Source organism: Camelina sativa, chromosome 16 (assembly GCF_030686135.1).
Source record: "Camelina sativa cultivar CO46 ecotype springtype chromosome 16, ASM3068613v1".
Taxonomy (NCBI): domain Eukaryota; kingdom Viridiplantae; phylum Streptophyta; class Magnoliopsida; order Brassicales; family Brassicaceae; genus Camelina; species Camelina sativa.
This window is the reverse complement of record NC_141895.1, coordinates 16841030-16861960: the sequence shown is the minus strand read 5'-3', so window position 1 is coordinate 16861960 and position 20931 is coordinate 16841030. Positions and strand designations below refer to the sequence as shown.

At 37.7% G+C, this 20931-nt stretch overlaps 1 protein-coding gene and 2 pseudogenes across 2 annotated transcripts in view; all 3 read left to right on the top strand.

The window, feature by feature from the left end:
* Positions 1 to 4022: 4022 nt before the first annotated feature.
* On the top strand, positions 4023 to 5142 carry LOC104753575 (putative F-box protein At1g65740 pseudogene; annotated as a pseudogene).
* Positions 5143 to 18568: 13426 nt separating this feature from the next.
* Positions 18569 to 20764, top strand: LOC147925633 (uncharacterized). The gene is made up of 2 exons (XM_087492700.1): positions 18569 to 20068; positions 20141 to 20764. Exons 1-2 carry the CDS (start codon positions 18569 to 18571, stop codon positions 20762 to 20764), a joined length of 2124 nt encoding a protein of 707 aa, XP_087348826.1.
* Positions 20765 to 20772: 8 nt separating this feature from the next.
* Positions 20773 to 20931, top strand: part of LOC147925632 (uncharacterized protein At1g65710 pseudogene) — a 1553-nt pseudogene continuing 1394 nt past the window's right edge. Inside the window, exon 1 of the transcript XR_015585024.1 lies at positions 20773 to 20883. The product of XR_015585024.1 is annotated as an uncharacterized protein At1g65710 pseudogene (transcript). The remainder of the gene's footprint in view (positions 20884 to 20931) is intronic.

Genomic DNA, 20931 nt, shown 5'->3' with positions numbered 1-20931 from the left:
TTTTCACTCGTCATTATATCTTTCAATTCATTTATGTATAATAACATGTGAATGTAAGATTTTTGGCCATTTCATAAAAGTATGTAATTTACGGTAAATTTATCCTTTGTCGAACAAAAGTGGTAGTGTTTTGGTTGGACATTACAAATTAGTGGTGTTATTGCCCATTGCAACCGTGATAACTAAAACAAAAGAACCTTAAAATGTGGATAAAATAAAATAAAAGTGTGATCATAAAAGTATCAGTTTCTTAAATTTTGTTGGATGATCAAAATTTAATTAGTTACACGAATTCATGATGACTAGTCTCTTGTATAGTTTACATTGACTATCTATGTATATGATAAGTTCCTCAAAACACTTTCTAGATCATAGCTGATTTCGTATGTCTTCCTCTTAATAGGGGTTGCACACCCCTTATTTTCTGACTGCACATTATTTACTTTTTGAAACTCTACTACAGTTCTTTGAAAATTACTATTTATTAAATTTCATTACAATATATAAAAACATAAAGTGTCAATTATTATGGAATAATAATAACTTAAAAATCAATTTTCTTTACTCAACACACAAAAAACTTTTTATCAAGCCAATTATTTTTTTAAGAACAAAAAAGTCAATCCACAAAAAAGCTATCAATGGTTTGACAAAAAAAAAAGTCATTACTGGTATAAAATCTGAATTGAAAATGAGAAAATAATACTCAGCAATTAAGGTGTACTAACTTATTTATGCTTATATATTTTAATATCTCTTGAAAAGTTAAAAAGGCAAGGAGCCTAAATGAGATTTGAAATCTTTTTAGGTTTTTATTTAAATGTATACTAGGATTTAACACGCTGTACACCGAGGGACTATATTTTTAATTTTTAAACATTTAAAATACATATATTATATTTGTTTGTTACTTTGCTGTTGTTTTATTAATTTTAAAATTATATACCTATAACTATTTATTGAATTTGCGAACGATTTTAATGTTCATATATGATTTTAAATAAAATGATTAAGTTTTTTTTTGTTTTTAATATAGATATTACTATGTTATCTAAGTTTTGACCCGTGGTACACCGCTTGATTGTGTTTTTTATGTAGAATAATATAGAGATATGTGAGAAGTAATAGTTATTTTATGTGTTTAATGTATATGAAAATTAATATACGCATTGTGGTGATCAAATCTTTTTGCAATCTAAAATGTGCTAAATATATATATATGTTTTAAATGTGATAGTCATATTTGTAGAATCATTCGTCGAACAATGTTTTTTTGATATAACTATTTTAAGTTTTTAACACAAAGATTTTATTTTGATTGCACGTTTTATTGTTAGCATTTACTCGTTCTTTTTATTATCCTTGTTTAAGAAATTGGAGATATTGTTTGTTTCTATTCTCGATTTTAAGCTAATATGATGTATATTTCTTCAATAAATGTATAAAATATTAAATGGAAACTATTAATTAAGCCGAGATAATTTAAGAAAACTAATAAATTTTTTCACTAAAGATCTATTAAAATAGATTTGAAGATTTTTATGGGATTAATAATTTAATGTGTAGAGTTGTTTGTGGAAAAATCGAAATGTATAGATGTTGTCCTACTATTTATGGCAATATACGTATCACATTAGGTAGATTTAAATAGTTCCATTAATTGATTTTCTACGAAATGTTATTTTAGGAAAATTGTTAGGGGTTAATGTTGTAAATAAAACATATTAAATAAGTAAAACTTGAAGGGCATAAACCAAAATGTACTTCAGAAATAATAATATAGATATGTATGTAACTCACAAGTCACAACACAAACAACCAAAGTAGTCGAAACAACCAGATTCGAGAGAAATGGAAGTAGATTGGTCTAACTTACCGGAGGAGCTCCTCAACTCTATCGCCGTTCGATTGTTCTCCGTCGTCGAACTCAAATTGATTTTTAAGTTATTATTATTCCATAAAAATTGACTCTTAGGTTACTATCTATTAAATTCCATTACAATATATATATAAACCTAAGAGTCAATTTTTATGGAATAATAATAACTTAAAAATCAATTTTGTTTACTCACCAGAAAAAAAAACTTTGTATAAAGCCAATTATATTTTTTTAGAAAAAAGACAATCCACATAAAAGCCATTAATGGTTTGACAAAAAAAAAGAGTCATTAATCGTATAAAATCTGAATAGAAAATGAGAAAATAATACTCAGCAATTTAGGTGCAATATTTTACATTTAGATTCAATGTATTCAATTTTCATTTATGGAAATGACTTATTTTTGGTTATATATTTTAGTATTTCTTGAAAAGATAAAAAGGCAAGGAGCCTAAATGAGATTCAAAATCTTTTTAGGTTTTATTTAAATGTATATATATGTGACTCTCACAACACAACTGATGTTCATATATTTTACCCTGTTTCACCTTAGTATATTCACATCTTTTGCATGTTTTAATATCTAGTTTGGCCATTATTGAGTAGCTTTAGGACTGTTTATGCATTAGAGTAGATTTGCATTGCATTTGCATAGTTTCTTGCATAAACAGGTGATTTTGGATCCTAAAGAGTATGGAAGGATGCTGAGAAGGATTTGAGTTACCAAGTGAAGAGGATCAAGGAGATATAGCAGAGGGAACCAAGTCTGCGAGTCCACTCGACCGTGTGCTAGGAGGGACTCGATCGGTTGGAAGAAGCAGAAGAGGAGACCACTCGACCATGTACTCGACCGCACCTAGTCGAGTTGACCGAGCTGCCTGGCTATTTTGTCTTCTAGCCATTTTAGGGCTTCCCCTCTCTCCTATATAAGTCACTTGTACCTCATGGCCGCCCACAAGTCAGAGAGAGTCAGAAATAATATCTAGAACCTAGTATTTTACCCTTTTGGGATTATATACTTTTTCCTTTCTTTATGTTAAGATCTTTAGCCACTTTTGTACCAAAAACCAAGAATCTTTTGATGCTTGTTTGTTTCATAACTTTCTAAGTATTGAGTATTTGAGTTTGATTTCTTCTTCAATATTGTAGATCTCTATCTTATCTTTCTAATCAGGCAAGTTTCAATGATTTATGGGTTTATGATTTTGTTCATCATGTTTAGTGATTGTGAGTAGTGGCTTAGGATCTTAAGGATGGATTAGGCTGGGTAAAAGTTATGGGCTTTTAGATTGATCAAGCTTTATTGTTATAGATCTCTTCTAGATTAGATAAGCTCTATGCTGTTCTTATACTGAGAAGGTAAGAACAGATCTTAAACTTCTTAGCATCACACCAATGTCTAAGTTGATAGATAAGGCTAATACTAGAGATTATCATGAAGCATGCTAAGAGATTAGATGTTTTGTTTGATTTTTGACAATAGTGATCTGGGTTTTAATGTCTGCTTTTATATGTAATAGCTAGTGAGAGCTAGTCTATGAGTATCTAAGCTCCATTGTTATTACCATGAGAATGGAGTAACAAGTCTTGGAAGATCACTGTCTAGAGATTAGCTCATTGTTGATTGAGGTTTGTTGGTCAAACTAGATAACCATTGCTTAAGCCCAGCCGATGAATCCATCCTCAGGACCTTTCTTTGACTGTTGATTCTCTATTTCAAGCTTTATTATTAGTTTCTAGTTTGATTTACTTTAGTCTTACTCTGTTTCCATTGTTGTCCTGTCTCTGTTTTGCATCCGCACTCCAACTCGACCAACCACTCGATCGAGCATCCGATCGAGTGTCTGTTCAAGCTCAATCCAGAGCTTCCTATTTTAGCATCTTTACATTCTGCATTTCATCATCATTAGTTGCTAGATAAAAACATTCATCACATTTGGCTTAACTTAGATAAGTATCCACATCCTAATTGCTTGCATCACATCCATTATGGATTGATATCCTTTATGCTGCAACAACATAAGGGTAATTGAAACACCTTGCATCCACCTGTTCATCCATCATCTCTACCATCATTCATCATCATCACACATACAAAAGAACATGTTTCAACAACGCAACACAAACAACCAAAGTAGCCGAAATGGTAGTAGATTGGTCTAATTTACCGGAGGAGCTCCTCAACTCTATCGCCGTTCGATTGTTCTCCGTTGTCGAACTCAAACGCTTCCGTAGCAACTGCACATCTTGGCGGCGCTCCACTGTGGACATTAACAACAACCCTTTCCTGGGCCGGCCCTGTCATCCACTTCAATCCCATCGAACCTAGCGAAACCCTACTACACGACGTGGTCTACCGATGCAATCCCGGTGCGGTCCTCTCATACGTAGCCTTCTTCCGAGTCACTCTTTCCTCCTCCCCGAGCTAAGGCTGGATAATCAAATCCGATGTGGACATCATCAACTCCAGGAGAATCCGTCCCGTTGACCCTCTCTCACGTTATCCGTTGCCCTGTTACTCCAAGAGCCTCGATCTTTTGAAGGTCACTGTCTCCGAGATTCAAGAAGTCTATGTTGTTCTTACCAAAGCCAAGGCAAGAGTAACAGCTCCTGGATTCCAAAGAAGTGCTCATGTCAAAGTCAAGGAAGGAGAAGATCACCATCATGGAGTTCTTGGTATCCGTTGGGATGGATATATAACCTACTGGAATGGTAATGTCTTGAGGAGACTCGAACAAATGGGTGATCACTTCTCTGACATTATAGTTCACAAAGGGGTAACTTACGTTTTGGATTCACAAGGCATTGTTTGGTGTATTAGTTCCGATCTTGAAATCTCTAGGTTCCTAAGCGCTTCTGTCAATGAAACTATCACTAATGGCTGTTGGGGAGACATGAGATTTGTGGAAGGTTGTAGAGAGCTTTACGTTGTCGAGCGCATCCCCAAAGAGAATCCCCAAAAGAGAAAAGATGGGTTTAAATTGAACTATTCCATGACGGTCGGTTTCAAGGTTTACAAGATGGATGAGGAGTTATCAAAATGGGTAGAAGTTAAGACATTGGGAGACAAAGCATTTATGATGTCTCCCGATACTTGTTTCTCGGTTTTAGCTCATGAGTTTCACGGATGCCTTCAAAACTCTATTTACTTCACCGAGAAGTTATGGACTAAGGTGTTCAAGCTAGACAATGATAATGGAAGTATCATCACATCAAACTCTTCCAAGAGCTATTTCCAAATGCTTTCTCCTAGCTTTCTTTGAAACTTGTTTAGGAAGTCAAAGCTACTTTCTTTATAATTAAAAGTACCAATCATCTCTAATAATAATAATAAAGTTTACTTTTCATCGTTATAGACAAAGCAATGCAATGTCATATTATAAGAACAACTAAAATATCTTTCTTCTTACACACGAAGCATTGACATATTTTAAGACCGCATTAGAAGATTGACGAGCACAGTACGGATACGGATACAACAAAAAGATGAACTGGCAGAACGAAATTATCTAACATACCATACTTTACCATTTGAGAATGAGTGTCGCCCTTGAATAATATATGCCTCTTCCATTAGCAAATGTGCAGGGCATTTTCTAGATTTGCAGCTTACATGACATAAACCTCTTGCAGAGGAAACATCTGAGATGAAAGAACTTCTTTCACAAACGTATAAATTTTTCGATCCAAAACTTTTTATAAACAAAACAAATCCATTTCATGATGTTCATTAATAATCGAGATGAATACAACAACACGTATACAACTTCCAACTCTAGAGAACCTTTTTTTTTTTTTTTTTGAATGAATGTAAATTTTATTCATAAAAAAAAACCTTTGTCCTTACAACAAGTGTAGCTGAGTAATGTGAGCTCTTTGACATTTTCCAAGAATCGAATCCGCAGCCATTACAAATTGTCTAGGAGAGTGTAACCAGTAAGCCAATCTGTTCATTTCTGGAGAACTTTTTTGCCTTTCTCGAATCTCTTTCAACCTAAACCTGTTAAAACTGATTAATCAAAAACAAATATTTACCGACTTCTTGAAGACTTTCTTTTGAATGTTATAACAGGTTTACTTCAGGGACCAGTTCATGAAATATGTGGGAGAAATCAAGAGACCTAAATATATGGAAATAAAGAGCTTCTTAGAGGGGTTTTCTTCATGAACAAGGCAATCTGTTTTCGTCCTCTCGCTCTCAGTAAACAGTTAAAGCAAAATCAAAGCTGATTTGAGTTGCAGCTGCCTAGATATTCTTAAGAGATACAATTACGAAGATTTGGGATATTGTGCCATTGTCATCAAGCTATAAACCATACTCCATGAATCTTATTATTAAGTAACTAATTAATTAACTTAAACATTAGAGCCTTAGAGGGAAAGATCCCGAATCGAGATAAAAGCAAAAGGGGGCAAAATAGCTAAATCTTAACATTAATCAATTTTATAATTAACCTAAAGATATTATCGGCATCGCGGAAATGTTTTATATATATATATATATTTTTTTAATATTTTTGGATAGTCTTTATATGTGTTTGTAATTAAAATAATCATTATTAATATAATTTTTAACAATGTTCATTGGTAATATTTTTGGTTTTAGGTTTTTGTTATTATGTGTTGATAGTTTTATTATTGTAGATTAAAATCAAATTCTTTCTTGTATTCGAATGTATTGGAATACCATTATTATTGTTACTTGTTTTGTTTTATCTAATCAATGTTGGCTTTTGATATTTAATGGTTTCTATCAACGCTGAGAAGATTTTTTAGAATTTTTTGTTTTAAAAACGTTGTTTGATTGTGTTATATCACCTCTACTTCCTTTTACGAGATTAGTTAATTTAATTATTAAACATATAATGAAAAATGTTTTTTTTCTCGCTTCAGATATGAAACGTTATTGAATGTTTTATCAAAAAAGAAATCCTTCAAACAATTTTTTGTCATTGACATCACTATTTTTAGGGTTACGATTGAGCTTTTAATATGATGGTGGGCTCTGGTTCACATGATGTAAAACCATTATAATTATATATATATATTGAAGTCAGTCGTGATAAATAAATACTACTCGTGTTTGATGAGGAAGTTTATGGTTGAAACAAAGTTTAAACCAGTTTGATTTATATATTACGGTCAAGTTAGGTTTAATTTTCTTTTTCTTCTTCATTTAGGCGTATATACAAGAAGAGATAAACGGTGACACGTGAGCAGTTGTTTCGTAGTTAAGACGTAATGTGAAAAGAGGAACCACTTATATATATGTGTGTGTGATTGTGATTGTAAAGTTAGAAATTGTATTCATCTCATATGGTCCTATTAATTACTACATTTACATGGAAAAGACATTAAAATAATATATTATCTGTATGGAGGAAATAATGTAATTAAAGCTAACGAAACAAATAGGGCAGAGCTAAACGATGTCATTCTGGTGAGGAGCGGTAGAGAGAGCAAGAGGACGGTAATGAGCCTCGTCGTCTTTGCCTTTCGTGCCAACATTGGAGGTGACGCTGATGCTTTTGTCCATAGCTTCCCAGCCCGACTAGGGTTTCATAAGAAGACCAAGATCGTCGACGAGGGGTCAATTCAGTTTTATTTATCAGACAAGTTTCAATGTAAGTTCTCTTTAATTCCAAGCATCATCTAATATCTTCAAAAACTTTTTTAGTGAGATACAAGGATAAAGGGCTTTCGTAGTTTCAATCGTCATTTTTATCTTTCAATTCATTTATGTGTAATAACATGTTAATGTAAGACTTTTGGCCATTTCATAGGGAAAACGTCCTATTTCCCAATGAGAACTATGATATCGTACCAGATAGAGCCCAAACTTTACCCTCGTCCCAGATAGCTTTCCTGAAATTCTTCCCAACCTATATACCCTCGACATTGTTATTTGAGTTTTGTATTTCCATGAGATAGAAGCTATTATCTATTTCACCATTGCGATAGGTTAGTTTGTTATAATCGGTTCTGTATTATATTGTCATTATATTTGCTATAATCGGTTTCTTGTTCTCACTTGTATTTTTGCGTTCTTTCAGGCTTTTCAAGGTTGTGGAGGAGAAGTTGTTCAAGGTGGTGGACTTTCTCAATCTGGTGTTGGAGAAGTTGTTCAGGGTGGTGGAGGACTATCTCAAGGTGGTGGAGGACTTTCACAAGGTGGTGGGGGACTTTCACAAGTTGAACATTGAATATTAGACTAGTAGGGGACTGTTTTATGTTCTAAGAGAATAGTTGGGTCTGTATTTTGGTCTAAGAGACTAGTAGGGTTAGGTTTTTTGGTCTGTGATCATGTTGAGAACATGATTTCAAAACCTTGTCATTCTGCTTGTTTTTCACAACATGTGTTCATCATGTTCTGCCTTTTATGAGATGTAGAATGGCTTATCTTATTAATTGGAGTCGCAACACCAACAAGAGAATTTGACAAACAAGAGCATAAAACAGAGCACACAACCAAACAATAGTTTACAATAACTCATCATACTAGCTTAAACAAGGCAAACATGATCATAAAACCGAAAACACAAACAATTATGATCTTATTCATCTTACATTGCAATTCAGTTTTTGCTTCCAACAAAACTTCTAGACCCTCTCAAGTAGCTCTTTTTTGAACTCCATTTGCATCTTCTCAAATTTCATCTTCTGGTCTTGCAATGCCTCTATTGAAAGCTCTTTCATCTCTTCTTTTAGTATGTCCATTTGAACACCCAATGTTGTGACCTCGTCCAACTGTGCCTCATCCACCCACTTAAAGGTGTGGTTATCGTTCGCAAGCTACATTATATCATACAAAACAATGAGAATTGATGAGAATCGATCTCAAACAAAGCATAACATACTACCTTCTCTCCTGCTGCTTCTCGACATCGAAAGTATCGCCAACAAGAATTAGGCTCGGATTTGGTATTCTTTGCCACGATTTGTTCCCCACACCAACATGTCTTAGGCACACCAACGACGAATCCACTTTGTCGGACATTTGATGAACCACTCGAAGCTCCAGAAACATTGCTCATGGTAGCAGAGATCTATTTCAGAATTTTTTTCTTTTAGGGTTCTTTATTTTAGGATTTTGGGATTTGATTTGAGGAATTGGGTATTTTACTTGTGTTATGGACATATTACCCCGGGTCAGGTTATAAACATCACTCGGGTTTTAATTTTGGTTTTGTATTTGGTATGAATGGTTTTCTATCGGTTTACTCTTTCAACCGATAAGATCAAGATATATGGGTATATAGGTTGGGAGGAATTTCAGGAAAGCCATCTAGGACGAGGGTAAAGTTTGGGCTCTATCTGGTATGATATCATAGTTCTCAATTTCTCATGGGGAAATAGGATGTTTTCCCCATTTCATAAAAGTAAGTAATTTACGGTAAATTTGTCGTACTTTGGTCGAACAAAAGTGGTGGTGTTATTGGTGTTTTCGACATTGGTCATTGGTGATACTTACATATTTTGGATGAAATAAAATCTACAAATTGGTGATGTATTGCCCGTTGCAACCGTGATAACTAAAATAAAAGAACCCTAAAAATGTGGCTGAAATAAAATAAAAGTGTGATCTAAGAGTATCATTTTCATAGATTTTGCTGGATGACCAAAATTTAATTAGTTACATGAATTTATGATGACTAGTCTCTTGTATACTTTACGTTTTTTTTTTATATTACTAAGAGGTTCTGGGCCTAGACCCGTACATCCCCTCAGGCCAGGGACCAGAGCATTTTATATGGTCCCCTCCCAAACGTCGTCCCTCGAACCGGCAAGTCTTTACCAATTGAACTATCAACGCTTGGTTGTATATACTTTACATTGACTATTGGTAAAACAAATCTATGTATTTGATAAGTTCCTCCTCCATTATTCTCAACCTGAAAACACTTTCTGAATCTTCCTCTGATTTCGTGGTCTCAAACTCAATCACAGCTGATTTCGTGTGTCTTCCTCTTAATAGGGGTTGCACACCCCTTATTTTCTGACTGGGCATTATTTACTTTTTGAAACTCTACTAAAAGGTTTTTTTGAAAATTACTATCTATTAAATTTCATTACAATATATATAAACTTACGACAAAAAAAAATAACTTAAACATCAATTTTGTTTACTCACCAGACAAAAAAAAACTTTTTATAAAGCCAATTATATTTTTTAAGACAAAAAAGACAATCCACATAAAAGCCATTAATGGTTTGACAAAAAAAAAAGAGTCATTAATGCTATAAAATCTGAATAGAAAATGAGAAAATAATACTCAGCAATTTCGGTGCAATATTTTACATTTAGATTCAATGTATTCAATTTTCATTTATGGAAATGACTTATTTTTGGTTATATATTTTAGTATTTCTTGAAAAGGCAAGGAGCCTAAATGAGATTCGAAATCCTTTTAGGTCTTTATTTAAATGTATATATATGTGACTTACACAACACAACACAACACACACAACACAAACAACCAAAGTACCCGAAACAACCAGATTTGAGAGAAATGGTAGTAGATTGGTCTAATTTACCGGAGGAGCTCCTCAACTCTATCGTTGTTCGATTGTTCTCCGTTGTCGAACTCAAACGCTTCCGTAGCATCTGCACATCTTGGCGGCGCTCCACTGTGGACATTAACAACAACCCTTTCCCGGGCCGCCCTATCATCCACTTAGATCCCATCGAACCTAGCGAAACCCTACTAAATGAACAAAAAACGATGAAAACATATATATTTTCGAACAAAAAATTTAGCTAAATCGTTATAAAACCAATCGCAGGCGAGAAATGATGAGAATACTTATCTGAGATGTCCGGTTAGGTTAAAATCAAAGAATCGGTATGCATTCAGTTAGGTTCAGTTATCGGTTTGGTAGGCTAAATTATCGTTGAAATTAAGATAATTTAATATTAACGGTTGATGGCATAACAAGTCAACCACCAATAGTCTACAGAGAAGTCTACTTAAGTAAACCCTAAATCAAATAAATTTAGCTTAATCAACCTTTCCATGTTTAATTTGACTCGTTAATATGTAAATTTATTTTATTTCAATGCAGGAAGTGTATGTGGTTATTAATTTTTATAATTTTTTAAATAAATTTTAAACATAATTAAAGTGTAGACGTCTTTTATGTTTTCTAATTGACGTCAATTTGTATGTGATAATAGGTTTGCTTCAGCGACGAGTTCAAGATATATGAGGCAGAAATCAAGAAACCAGTAACATACATGCATGGAAATAAAGAGTTTTCTTATAGGGTTGGCTTCATGAAGAAGAAAATCTGGTTTCTTCCTCTCAGTATAACAAAGCAAGATCGATGACATTCTACAACTGATTTATGTTGTAGACATCGGGAGACAGTTCTGAAAATCACTTCGATTATATGACTCTTCTCGAGCAAACGGTTTGGTCTGGAATAAAAAGGATGTTCGGCCTGATCAGGGGAAGTGGGTAGAAACCAGGCCAAATCGACGGGAGCGCAAAAATCACCTCAGAGTTCGTGGAAGAAGTCAAAATTCCGTTAGCTGTCATTAATAAATAATATGCGAGATTGATGGAACAGATCGATTCTTCATTGAAAGCTCTTAGTATAAATCTTAAGAAGCATATTTTTGTAGGGACGGATCAATTTTCTGGCAATAATATCTAGACCATTTGCGTATTTTACTCAAGAACAATCTCTAAATATAACAAATCAGTTTGGAACTTGAACGGTGATTAACTCCTCCGCTCCCTGAATCACTCAGATCAGAGTGGTACACCTCCGATCTCACAGGATATTATTGTGACCTTATTTTATTTTTATTTCATGTGTTCCAAACATAGAAAGTCACATGTCAACCGCTATGCCAAAAGAACGAAAAGAGTTCGACATCAAGGTGGTCCGGCTCGCAAGTTGTCAGGTTCGCGGAGTTGTGAAAGAGTTCGAGAAAGTCGCAGACCTCCGGAGAACTCAGAAGAATCAAAGTGGATGAGGATGACAAAGGGAGCTCGAACATGGGTTTCCAAAGTGAAGGCTTATACGAGGACCAAGTCAATTCAAAATCGGAATGTTAGAGAGTAAAGTTTTTATAAAAATTTTATAAGGTTTTTTATAAAGTTTGTATAAGGGTTTATAAGATTTATATATATATATAAACTTTATATATGTCTTATAAATATTTTTAAGTCGTTTAAAACTTTATAAAAACATTATAAATGTCTTGTAAATTCTTTTTGACGGAAAGTCTTATAAAAGTCTTGTCGAAATGTTTTGTCAAATTTTTTTGACAAAACTTATTTTGGCGGGAAATTTTTTTTCAAAAATTTTTTTGGCAGGAAAATATGTCAGAAATATTTTTGGTGGAAAAATTTTGTTTTTAATTTATTGATTAAAATATTTTTCATTTAATGGTAAAATGGCTATTAAAAATTAAAGGAGGACAAAATTGAAAATGGCAAAAAATATATATATATTTCGGAAAAATGTGTATTTTTGAAAAATGATATATTATTTATAACTAATTCTCAATATATTTTTTGATGTTTAAAATGAAATATCTAGTGTTTTTTATACGAAAAAGTCTATGCATATGTTTAGAAGGAGGGTAAAATGCCTTCCCCCCTTCCCTTGGCCAAATTTAGTCATCAAATTCAAACCTTATGTTTTAATCTAAAGGGTTGTTACCTTTCTAACGTCTAACTTCTAAAGAAGCTCGGGAAAAATAGAAAATCTTTTCCCAAAAATAGATAGATATATCGACACACTGTTTTCATTAAATTTTATGCAAACACTTTAACTGAAACCAAAATATATCTTTAAAACACAAAATTATATAATTAAATGCAACCCCATGGTAGGAAAGTAAGAAGACTTTGTATATAACTAGTATGTGCATTAAATTTCTGTACTGTCGAGAGATCATGTTTGTCTTTTTATCCAATCAAGCTGAATGTTTTTTTCCATTTTTAAAAAATTTTCATGGTTATAATTCATCTAATCTATTTAAAGTTCATAGTTATGTAATATATAAATATTGTAAAAAAAATATTAAATAATGATGTTGAAAGACCAAATCATATTAATTTTTAAAAAAGTTTAATATCAATGAATATGATTACCTGAGATTGTTACAAATAGTTTTTTTTTTTTTTTTTTTTTTTTAATTCTATTGATAACACCTATTAAACTTTTTGTCGAAGTTTCCTGATATACATAGACGGTCAGCCATGATAGACCAATTACATTCATAACAATGACCTTGATCTCTCTCAGCTGTATATACATTAAACCATTTAACTTGATTATTCGAAGCAAACCTGCAGAAGAACAATGTATTTCTAAACCAGTTTGGTCTAAACTTCCATTGAAATCTTTGTCCTCGCTGCAACACATGTTTACCTAGATCATCATATTTAGATCTACAGCTTATTTTCAGGATTGTTTGCGGCATGATAATGTTGGTTATAGAGACAGCGGTTTTAGCAAACGGGTTGAATCCATCACATGGACTGATGACATAGCAAAATATTATAGAGAGAACGACGAGTGTTTTCGATGAATTTTTCATAGTCGTTTTTTTGTTATTAGTCGTGTTGTGTTTGTTTTATATTCACATGGTTAGTCTAGTTTCTTATTTATAGCGTTGATTATGATTGATGATTTATAAATTGAGAGCCGTTGCTAAGAGATACATTTATATAATTAAGGGGTTACATTAAGCTACAAAAAACGTTCAACAATATTCATTATGAGTTTATGTAATTGCGTTTTTAGAAAATCTCTTAGATCTATTGGTTTATATTCCTCTATAGGTTTTTTATTTTTCCCAAAATATAACTACATTTATTTTGGGTAGAAAATTATTTGAATTAACTTTATTGAGTAACTCGATAACAAGCCGGGATAAACTAATTATTAAATAATTTTATTCTAATTTTGTTTACAAAATCTAATATAATTACTGGTAAAATTATGATTTGAGATCTAAACTTCATTTTTGTAATATATTTTTAAATTTAATATATATTTTGTTTCCTATTTATAGGATTGAATTTGTTTCGATGGACTACGAATTGAGAACTGTTGTAATTAGATACATTGACCATCATCCGATAAAATACAATGAATCAATACATTAAAACTAGGATAAGTTTCTTTATAGTATGACACCTCAGCTTTAACATTCATGTTTGTGTTGACACATCAGATAAAATCAATATCCAATTAAATTAAAACAATTAATACACATCAGTTTTTTTTTCCTAGGTGGACACATAATTATCTTCTTCTTTCTATCATCGACTTTTTCTTCTTTCTCTCGATTCGATATCAGTAGTACTCGGTTTCTACTTCTTTAAAATTAATTTTGCGTTCACATATATATTTATTAGAAATCGATTAAGGAAGCTTCACGCATCTGAAGACCTTCTTGCTGACAGCAAGTCGAGTTGACCTCGAGCCCCATAAAGCAGATGTCGGGTATTGCAAGCTGTTCGCGGACTGTTACACGAGTCTCATTTCCGAGAGGAACTGACTGTTAAACAATTCCCCACTATCCAGGACGCGTTGCACCAAGCTTCGAACTGGATAGTTGCGGAACAAGAGAAGGCTGCTGCCACTCAAAAGTATAAGGTCGCTTCCAAGCCACCGTTCAAAACACTGCCTGGGCTGGGAAAATTTGCAGTGGATAAGTATCCACAGAAGGGTTCTGTAACGACCCGCTTCCACCGCACCGGCGATACGTATGCTGTACGAGTCGCGGTATGATACCAGGGTCGATAGCGGTACACTAAAGGGTCGATAGCGGTACGACCAGAGGGTCGATAGTGGTAAGCTAACGGGTCAAGAGTGGTACGACCAAAGGGTCGATAACGGTACGACTAGAGGGTCAATAGCGGTACGCTAACGGATCGATAGCGGTATGACCAGAGGGTCGATAACGGTATGGCCAGAGGGTCGATAATGGTATGCTAACAGGTCGGTAGCAGTACGACCAGAGGGTCGATAGCGGTTCGTCCAGAGGGTCGATGGCGGTACACTGATGGGACGTTATCAGGACGATCATCATGACGGTATCAGGACAGTATCAAGACGGTATCAGGACATACACCGTATGGAACATGGTACAGAAGGACATTGTCCATGAGTTTGATAGACTAAGGGGATCCGAATGAGAATGGAGAGTTCGAGACTACCGAAGTAGTGAAAAGATGTTTGAGTTGAAGAAATGGAATCCTTAGCTTTCATGTAGATGATGCAGGCATGTAAGTTTCTCGATAAAATGGGATGATTTTGTACTTAGTTTATGTGACAGTCCGAGTGATAGTCCGAGTGGTAGTGATAATGATAGTGAGAGTGACAGTGAAGTAGAAACTGTCGGATGAGGTTGCATCGGTGAACAATGGATCGGGCCTATGGAACAATGTTGGACCGACTTGACTGTGGGCCGATGGATGGCCTGGGAACTAGGGAATCTTGCAAAGATTTAAGCCGGCTCACAGGAATGGAAACACAAGAGAAATGGAAACTCATGGAAAAGGCAAAGTTGACCGGATAAGGATAGTTGCGAAAAATATGGGAACTTAGGGAGCGATAGGGCTTATCGTTTTGAGTAAACTTAAGGCGGTTTGGTCGACACTATATATAGGATAGATCCTTCCGCCGTCGCGAGAGAAAGCAGAGTTTCCATAGGAGCTTAAACGGAGAGGTCCTATGTCATAAGTCGAGAAGAGAATGGTAAGTGTTTTCCCACCTTGATCCGTTGATGGAATATGGTTCTAAACATCGGTTGTCAACGATGTTGATATCTCCGTGTAGAGGCGGGGATCGGATTAGCAAGTAGAACCGAGAAACTAGCACCTAAGCTCGCAACCGAAGGTGAGTGCGTAACTGTGGCCGAGTTCTCTGGTCGATCTCTGGACTCGTGGTTTACTTAGTCTTGTTTTGCTTGCTTGTCATGGTTAATGGTTAATGAGTTCTATTGCAATATGAACGATGGTTGGTCTAAATTATTTAGGCGACTGTCTTATGTGATCATTGACTTACGTGATTTGATTAGAGTAGACCATATGTTAGATAGAGATTAATGGACTGAGCCTAGTGAGACGGGATGATGGCTCCATTACGCAAATTTGTTTCCTTACGCCTCCTTTTATGGTTGCAGGAAAGGAAAGGTTCGATGAACTGGATTTAAGTGACTGAGCAGCTCGCGTGATGAAGGCAAGGAAGGGAGAGGATGGTGGGTTGGGTAGTTTATGTTCGTTATAGTATTTTAAAACGATGTGTTATCCTATTGCATGAAATTCGCAGCACTGGAACCTCATATTTATGTTATTGTATGAATTTAAGTTATTATCCCGTTTTACTTAACCGCTGTCGCATATTGTTGAATGAATGACTTAAAAATTGATAGGCCCTAAATTTTTATATAGTATGTACGGCTATGTACGGGATTTTAGGGTTGGGTCTAACAGGTTCCCCGAGAGGCTCACCATCTAAACCACATTTTTCACCATGCTCGAAGAACGGAGTCCACCCAAGGAACAAATGGATTCAGGATGAGAACGCCTATTGCGAGCTGCACAGAGCCAATGGGCATTCTACCAGAGACAACAAAAGGTTGATGCACCTTCTCGCCAAAAAATTCGTATAAGGCGAGATGTCGAACGTGACCATCGATGACTTTGATCAATAGCTAGCAGCAGCACCCGATGTTGACGACGACGCTCCGCCTCCCAAGAAGCCGAAGCAGTCAGACAAGTGATCTCGTCTATTTCGCAATTCGGTAACGACAATCAAGGATCATCAATGAAATCTCATGAGTTTGGGCCCTAAGTGAATAAAGATCATCAGCAGTGACCTGCCCGAGATCGTCTTCTTGGAAAAGGAAACAGAAAATTTAGATTATCCTCATGATTACGCTCTAGTCATCTCATTAGTCATTGCAAACCATGAAGTATACCGCATCTTGTTAGACAGCGACAGTTTGGTGGACTAAATTTTCTTGTGAACCCTCACTAGGATGGGTATTGGAAGAGAACACATCGCAGGTCTCCCCTTGCCTCTAGTCTCGTTCACAAGCGAAACGTCAATATTTCTAGGGACGATCGCACTGCCAGTGTCCACACAAGGAGTGATAAAATGGTAGTCTTGGACCGTCCCGCAGCTTAAAATTCAATAATGGGAACGTCATGGTTCTATTAGATGAAGGCAGTTGCCTCAACGTACCATCAGTGCGTTAAGTTACCAACCCCGGAGGGAGTTTGGGAGATCTTGGGAAGCCAGAGAGTAGCCAGGAGCTGTTACCTCGCGAGTCACAAGCTACTAATCCAATAGCAACCACAGCTCAAGGTCGCAAAGAATCCAATCCGAAAGCAACTTTGAGGCGACCTCACTGAAGCCATATTCATTAATGAAAAATTCCCGGATCAAGAAATCAAAATAGGAGCCGGCTTGGGAAGCGAAATCAGAGCTCACTTAATTTCCTTTTTGAAGGAAAACATAACGACCTTTGCTTGGTCGTTCGACAAGATGACGGGTATTAACCCAAACGTCATTTCAAATGAACTAAATGTGGACCCGACTGTAACACCCTCGAACCGTGGAACACCCAGAACCCGGATGTCATTTCGCATGGCCGGGAACACCTAGAACAACCTTGGGAGCCTACTTGGAAATTGTCACCAATGATCCGATCGAGGTTCTAAAACCTATTTAGATCCTTAGCCAGTCCATCGGTGCTATTCCTACCACTTTTGATGTGAGCACCGGACCGGAGAAGTGGCCAGGAACACTCGCACCAAACCAGGACACCAACGGAACACTCACGAATATTCGTTTTGTTTCACGAGGTGCGTGACTCACTCGACTAGCACATCGCATACGGACCAAGTCCAAGTCATCGTTAGAGAACCATCTCCTGATCGTGATATCAACCGTCCGTGACCCGAAGTCAGCTCTTGACATCAGCCGTTCGAGATTTCAGTCCATCCATCAACCCCAAACACCGTACCACCATCAGTCCGTATGACCACCGTCCGTACCACAGACACTATGGACGCACAACAACCACCAGGGGTTCCGTTACCACCGCCGGAGATCGGTGCCACCTTAACGGCCCTTCACAACGGCATAGAACAATTAGCCGAACGAATGGTCCGACTTGAACTCGCCAACCTTCCGAGAAACAATCCGCCGCCCGTACGAAGACGGACACACGAGCCGGAACAGATTGACCAGTCCGACGACGAGTATGAGCCGCGTCCGAGGTAACGGAACCGTCGCGATGACAGATACGAAAATGCTCCACGTCCGATTGAACCAGGGCACAAACTGTCCGCTCCGACCTTCGCCGGGAAGTCGGACCCCGAGGCGTACCTCGACTAGGAGAGCCAAATGGATCACATCTATTCTTGCTACAACTACCCGGAGATACGCAAGATTTCGGATGTCGTGGCACAATCACCGACTATTCGCTCACGTGGTGGGACCGCCTGGTTGCTGAACAACGTTGCAACAATTACTGGCCTATTGCCACTTGGGAAGTCATGAAAGCCATTATGAGGCGTCGCTACGTCCCACCGCTAGCTCCAAAAGAAATTTCGGAGACTCACTCAAGGCCCGCGGTCCGTTGAGGAGTATTACGAGGAGTTCAAGCACCTAAGCAACTGACTCCAAGTAGAAGATACCGATGAGTCCCTCATGGCCCAGTTTCTCGATGGTCTACAAGATCGAATTGTGCGCAAGGTCGAGCGTCAACCGTACCAAGGATTTGAGGAACTATTGCATCTTTCGATGCAAATAGAGACCCAAATCAAAAAGAAGCTCGCAACCGCAAGCCGGACCCGAGGACAAGGTGTTCCTAACTGGTTGCCAAACGCATCGCCATCCAACCGGCCAGAAGAGAAGTCTAAAGCGGCCATTGTCAACTCGCGGTTTAAGCCCAAGGATCTGACCAGGGACAACAGACAAGATCCCCGCAAGAAGACCAATGACGTGCGGAGCCGGGACATCATTTGTTACAAATGCATAGGCCAAGGCCGTTATGCCCGCGACTGTCCGAACGCCCGTACCATGATCATCACCGGAGAGCTCGAGTCCAAAGGAAAAATGATCGAGCGACAAGGCCAAGATGTGGCGGACATGGAGGAGGCCATAGCCGAACCCAACGATGGGAAACTTCTGATGATCAGACGCATCCTAAACACCAGCCACGAGCGAGATGACTCCAACCAGCGCGACAACATCTTTCACACGCGATGCACGGTGAGTGGGAAGGTATGTGGCTTGATCATTGACAGAGGCTCCTGCACAAATGTAGCGAGCTCCACCATGGTCAAGAAACATTCTTTACCAACCACATGCCATCCCAAGCCCTATAAGCTTAAGTGGTTAGACGATAAGACCGTGATACGCGTGAAGGACCAAGTCTGCGTCCCATTTAGTGTTGGACCGTACAAGGACCAAGTCCTATGTGATGTAGTACCGATGCAAGCTCGCCACCTCTTGTTAGGCAGACCATGGCAGTTTGATAAGGGAACATCGCATTGCGGCTGCACCAACCAGTATATGTTTGTACACGATAACAAACGTATAAGTCTAAAACCCTTAACTCCAACACAAGTTAGGGAAATGCAAATGAAGTTGTCTAAAGATTCGGACCCTAAAATGAACTTCCTAATTCAGTCAAGTGACGTTAGAAAGTCCATTAGGGACTCCAACCAAGTCTTATTGATGGTTTTTAGAGATTTGTTGGTTGAAGAAACAGGCGGCTTAGAGGACACACTCTCGGACGTCATTAAGGACATGCTTAGGAGATACTCGGACGTGTTCTCGGATGAACTGCCGGAAGGCTTACCACCACTCAGGGGCATTGAGGACCAGATCGACTTGGTTCCTGGAGCACAACTGCCCAACCGTCTCCCGTACCGAGTAAACCCGGACGAAGCCAAGGAGTTAGAGCGACAAGTGTCCAAGCTCATCTCCCAAGGCTATGTCCGAGAAAGCCTTAGCCCATGGGTCGTTCCCGTCCTCCTTGTTTCAAAGAAAGACGGATCATGGCGCATGTGCGTCGACTACTGGGCCGTAAACAACATCACGATCAAGTACCGGCACCCGATTCCGCGACTGGACGACATGTTGGATGAGCTGAGTGGTTCAACCATTTTCTCCAAGATCGACCTCAAAAGTGGTTACCACCAAGTGAGGATGAAGGAAGGAGATGAATGGAAAACCGCCTTCAAAACCAAGCAAGGTTTTGTTGTCAGTGAACAGGGGCTAAAGGTAGATGGCGAGAAGATCCAAGCCATAGAAGAATGGCCCACACCAACTAGCATCTCCCAAGTCCGATCGTTCCACGGACTAGCCAGCTTTTACCGCCGTTTTGTACGAGACTTCAGCATCGTTGCCGCACCCCTTACCGCGGTGATCAATAAGAACCAGGAGTTCAAGTGTGGAGCCGAACAAGAACGAGCCTTCTTGGAACTCAGGAAGCGTCTCACTCAAGCTCCTCTCCTTGTCCTGCCCGACTTGAACAAGACATTCGAGGTGGAATGCGACGCATCCGGCGTTGGCATTGGAGCCGTTCTCACACAAGGCGGTAAACCGGGGGCCTATTTCAGCGAGAAGCTCAGCGGTGCAATCCTCAACTATCCCACTTATGACAAGGAGCTGTACGCGCTGGTCCGTGCCATGGAGACTTGGCAGCACTACTTGCTAGCTCAGGAGTGTGTAATCCACACGGACCATGAGACTTTGAAGCATTTGCGTGGCCAAACCAATCTCAAGAAGAGGCATGCCAAATGGCTGGAGTTCTTCGAACCGTCCCATACGTTATCAAGTATAAGAAAGGAAAGGAGAACGTCATACCCGATGCCCTTTCCCGAAGACACGCCTTGATCACTACTATGGACGCCAAATTTTTGGGGTTTGAGAGCATCAAGGACGCATACGCAGATGATGCTGATTTTTTAGAATGTTTCAAGAAATTTGGCAAAGGCAACTATGCGGAGTTCTATGTGTATGAGGGTTACTTATTCAGAGGTCGGCGCCTTTGCATCCCAGCC

What these genes read in the sequence shown, in the direction of transcription:
- LOC147925633 (XM_087492700.1), top strand. Translation starts at nt 18,569, where the DNA reads ATGGCCCAGTTTCTCGATGGTCTACAAGATCGAATTGTGCGCAAGGTC. An exon ending in TCAAAAGTGGTTACCACCAA is followed by an intron (nt 20,069 to 20,140) that starts GTGAGGATGAAG and finishes GTCAGTGAACAG; the next exon opens with GGGCTAAAGGTAGATGGCGA.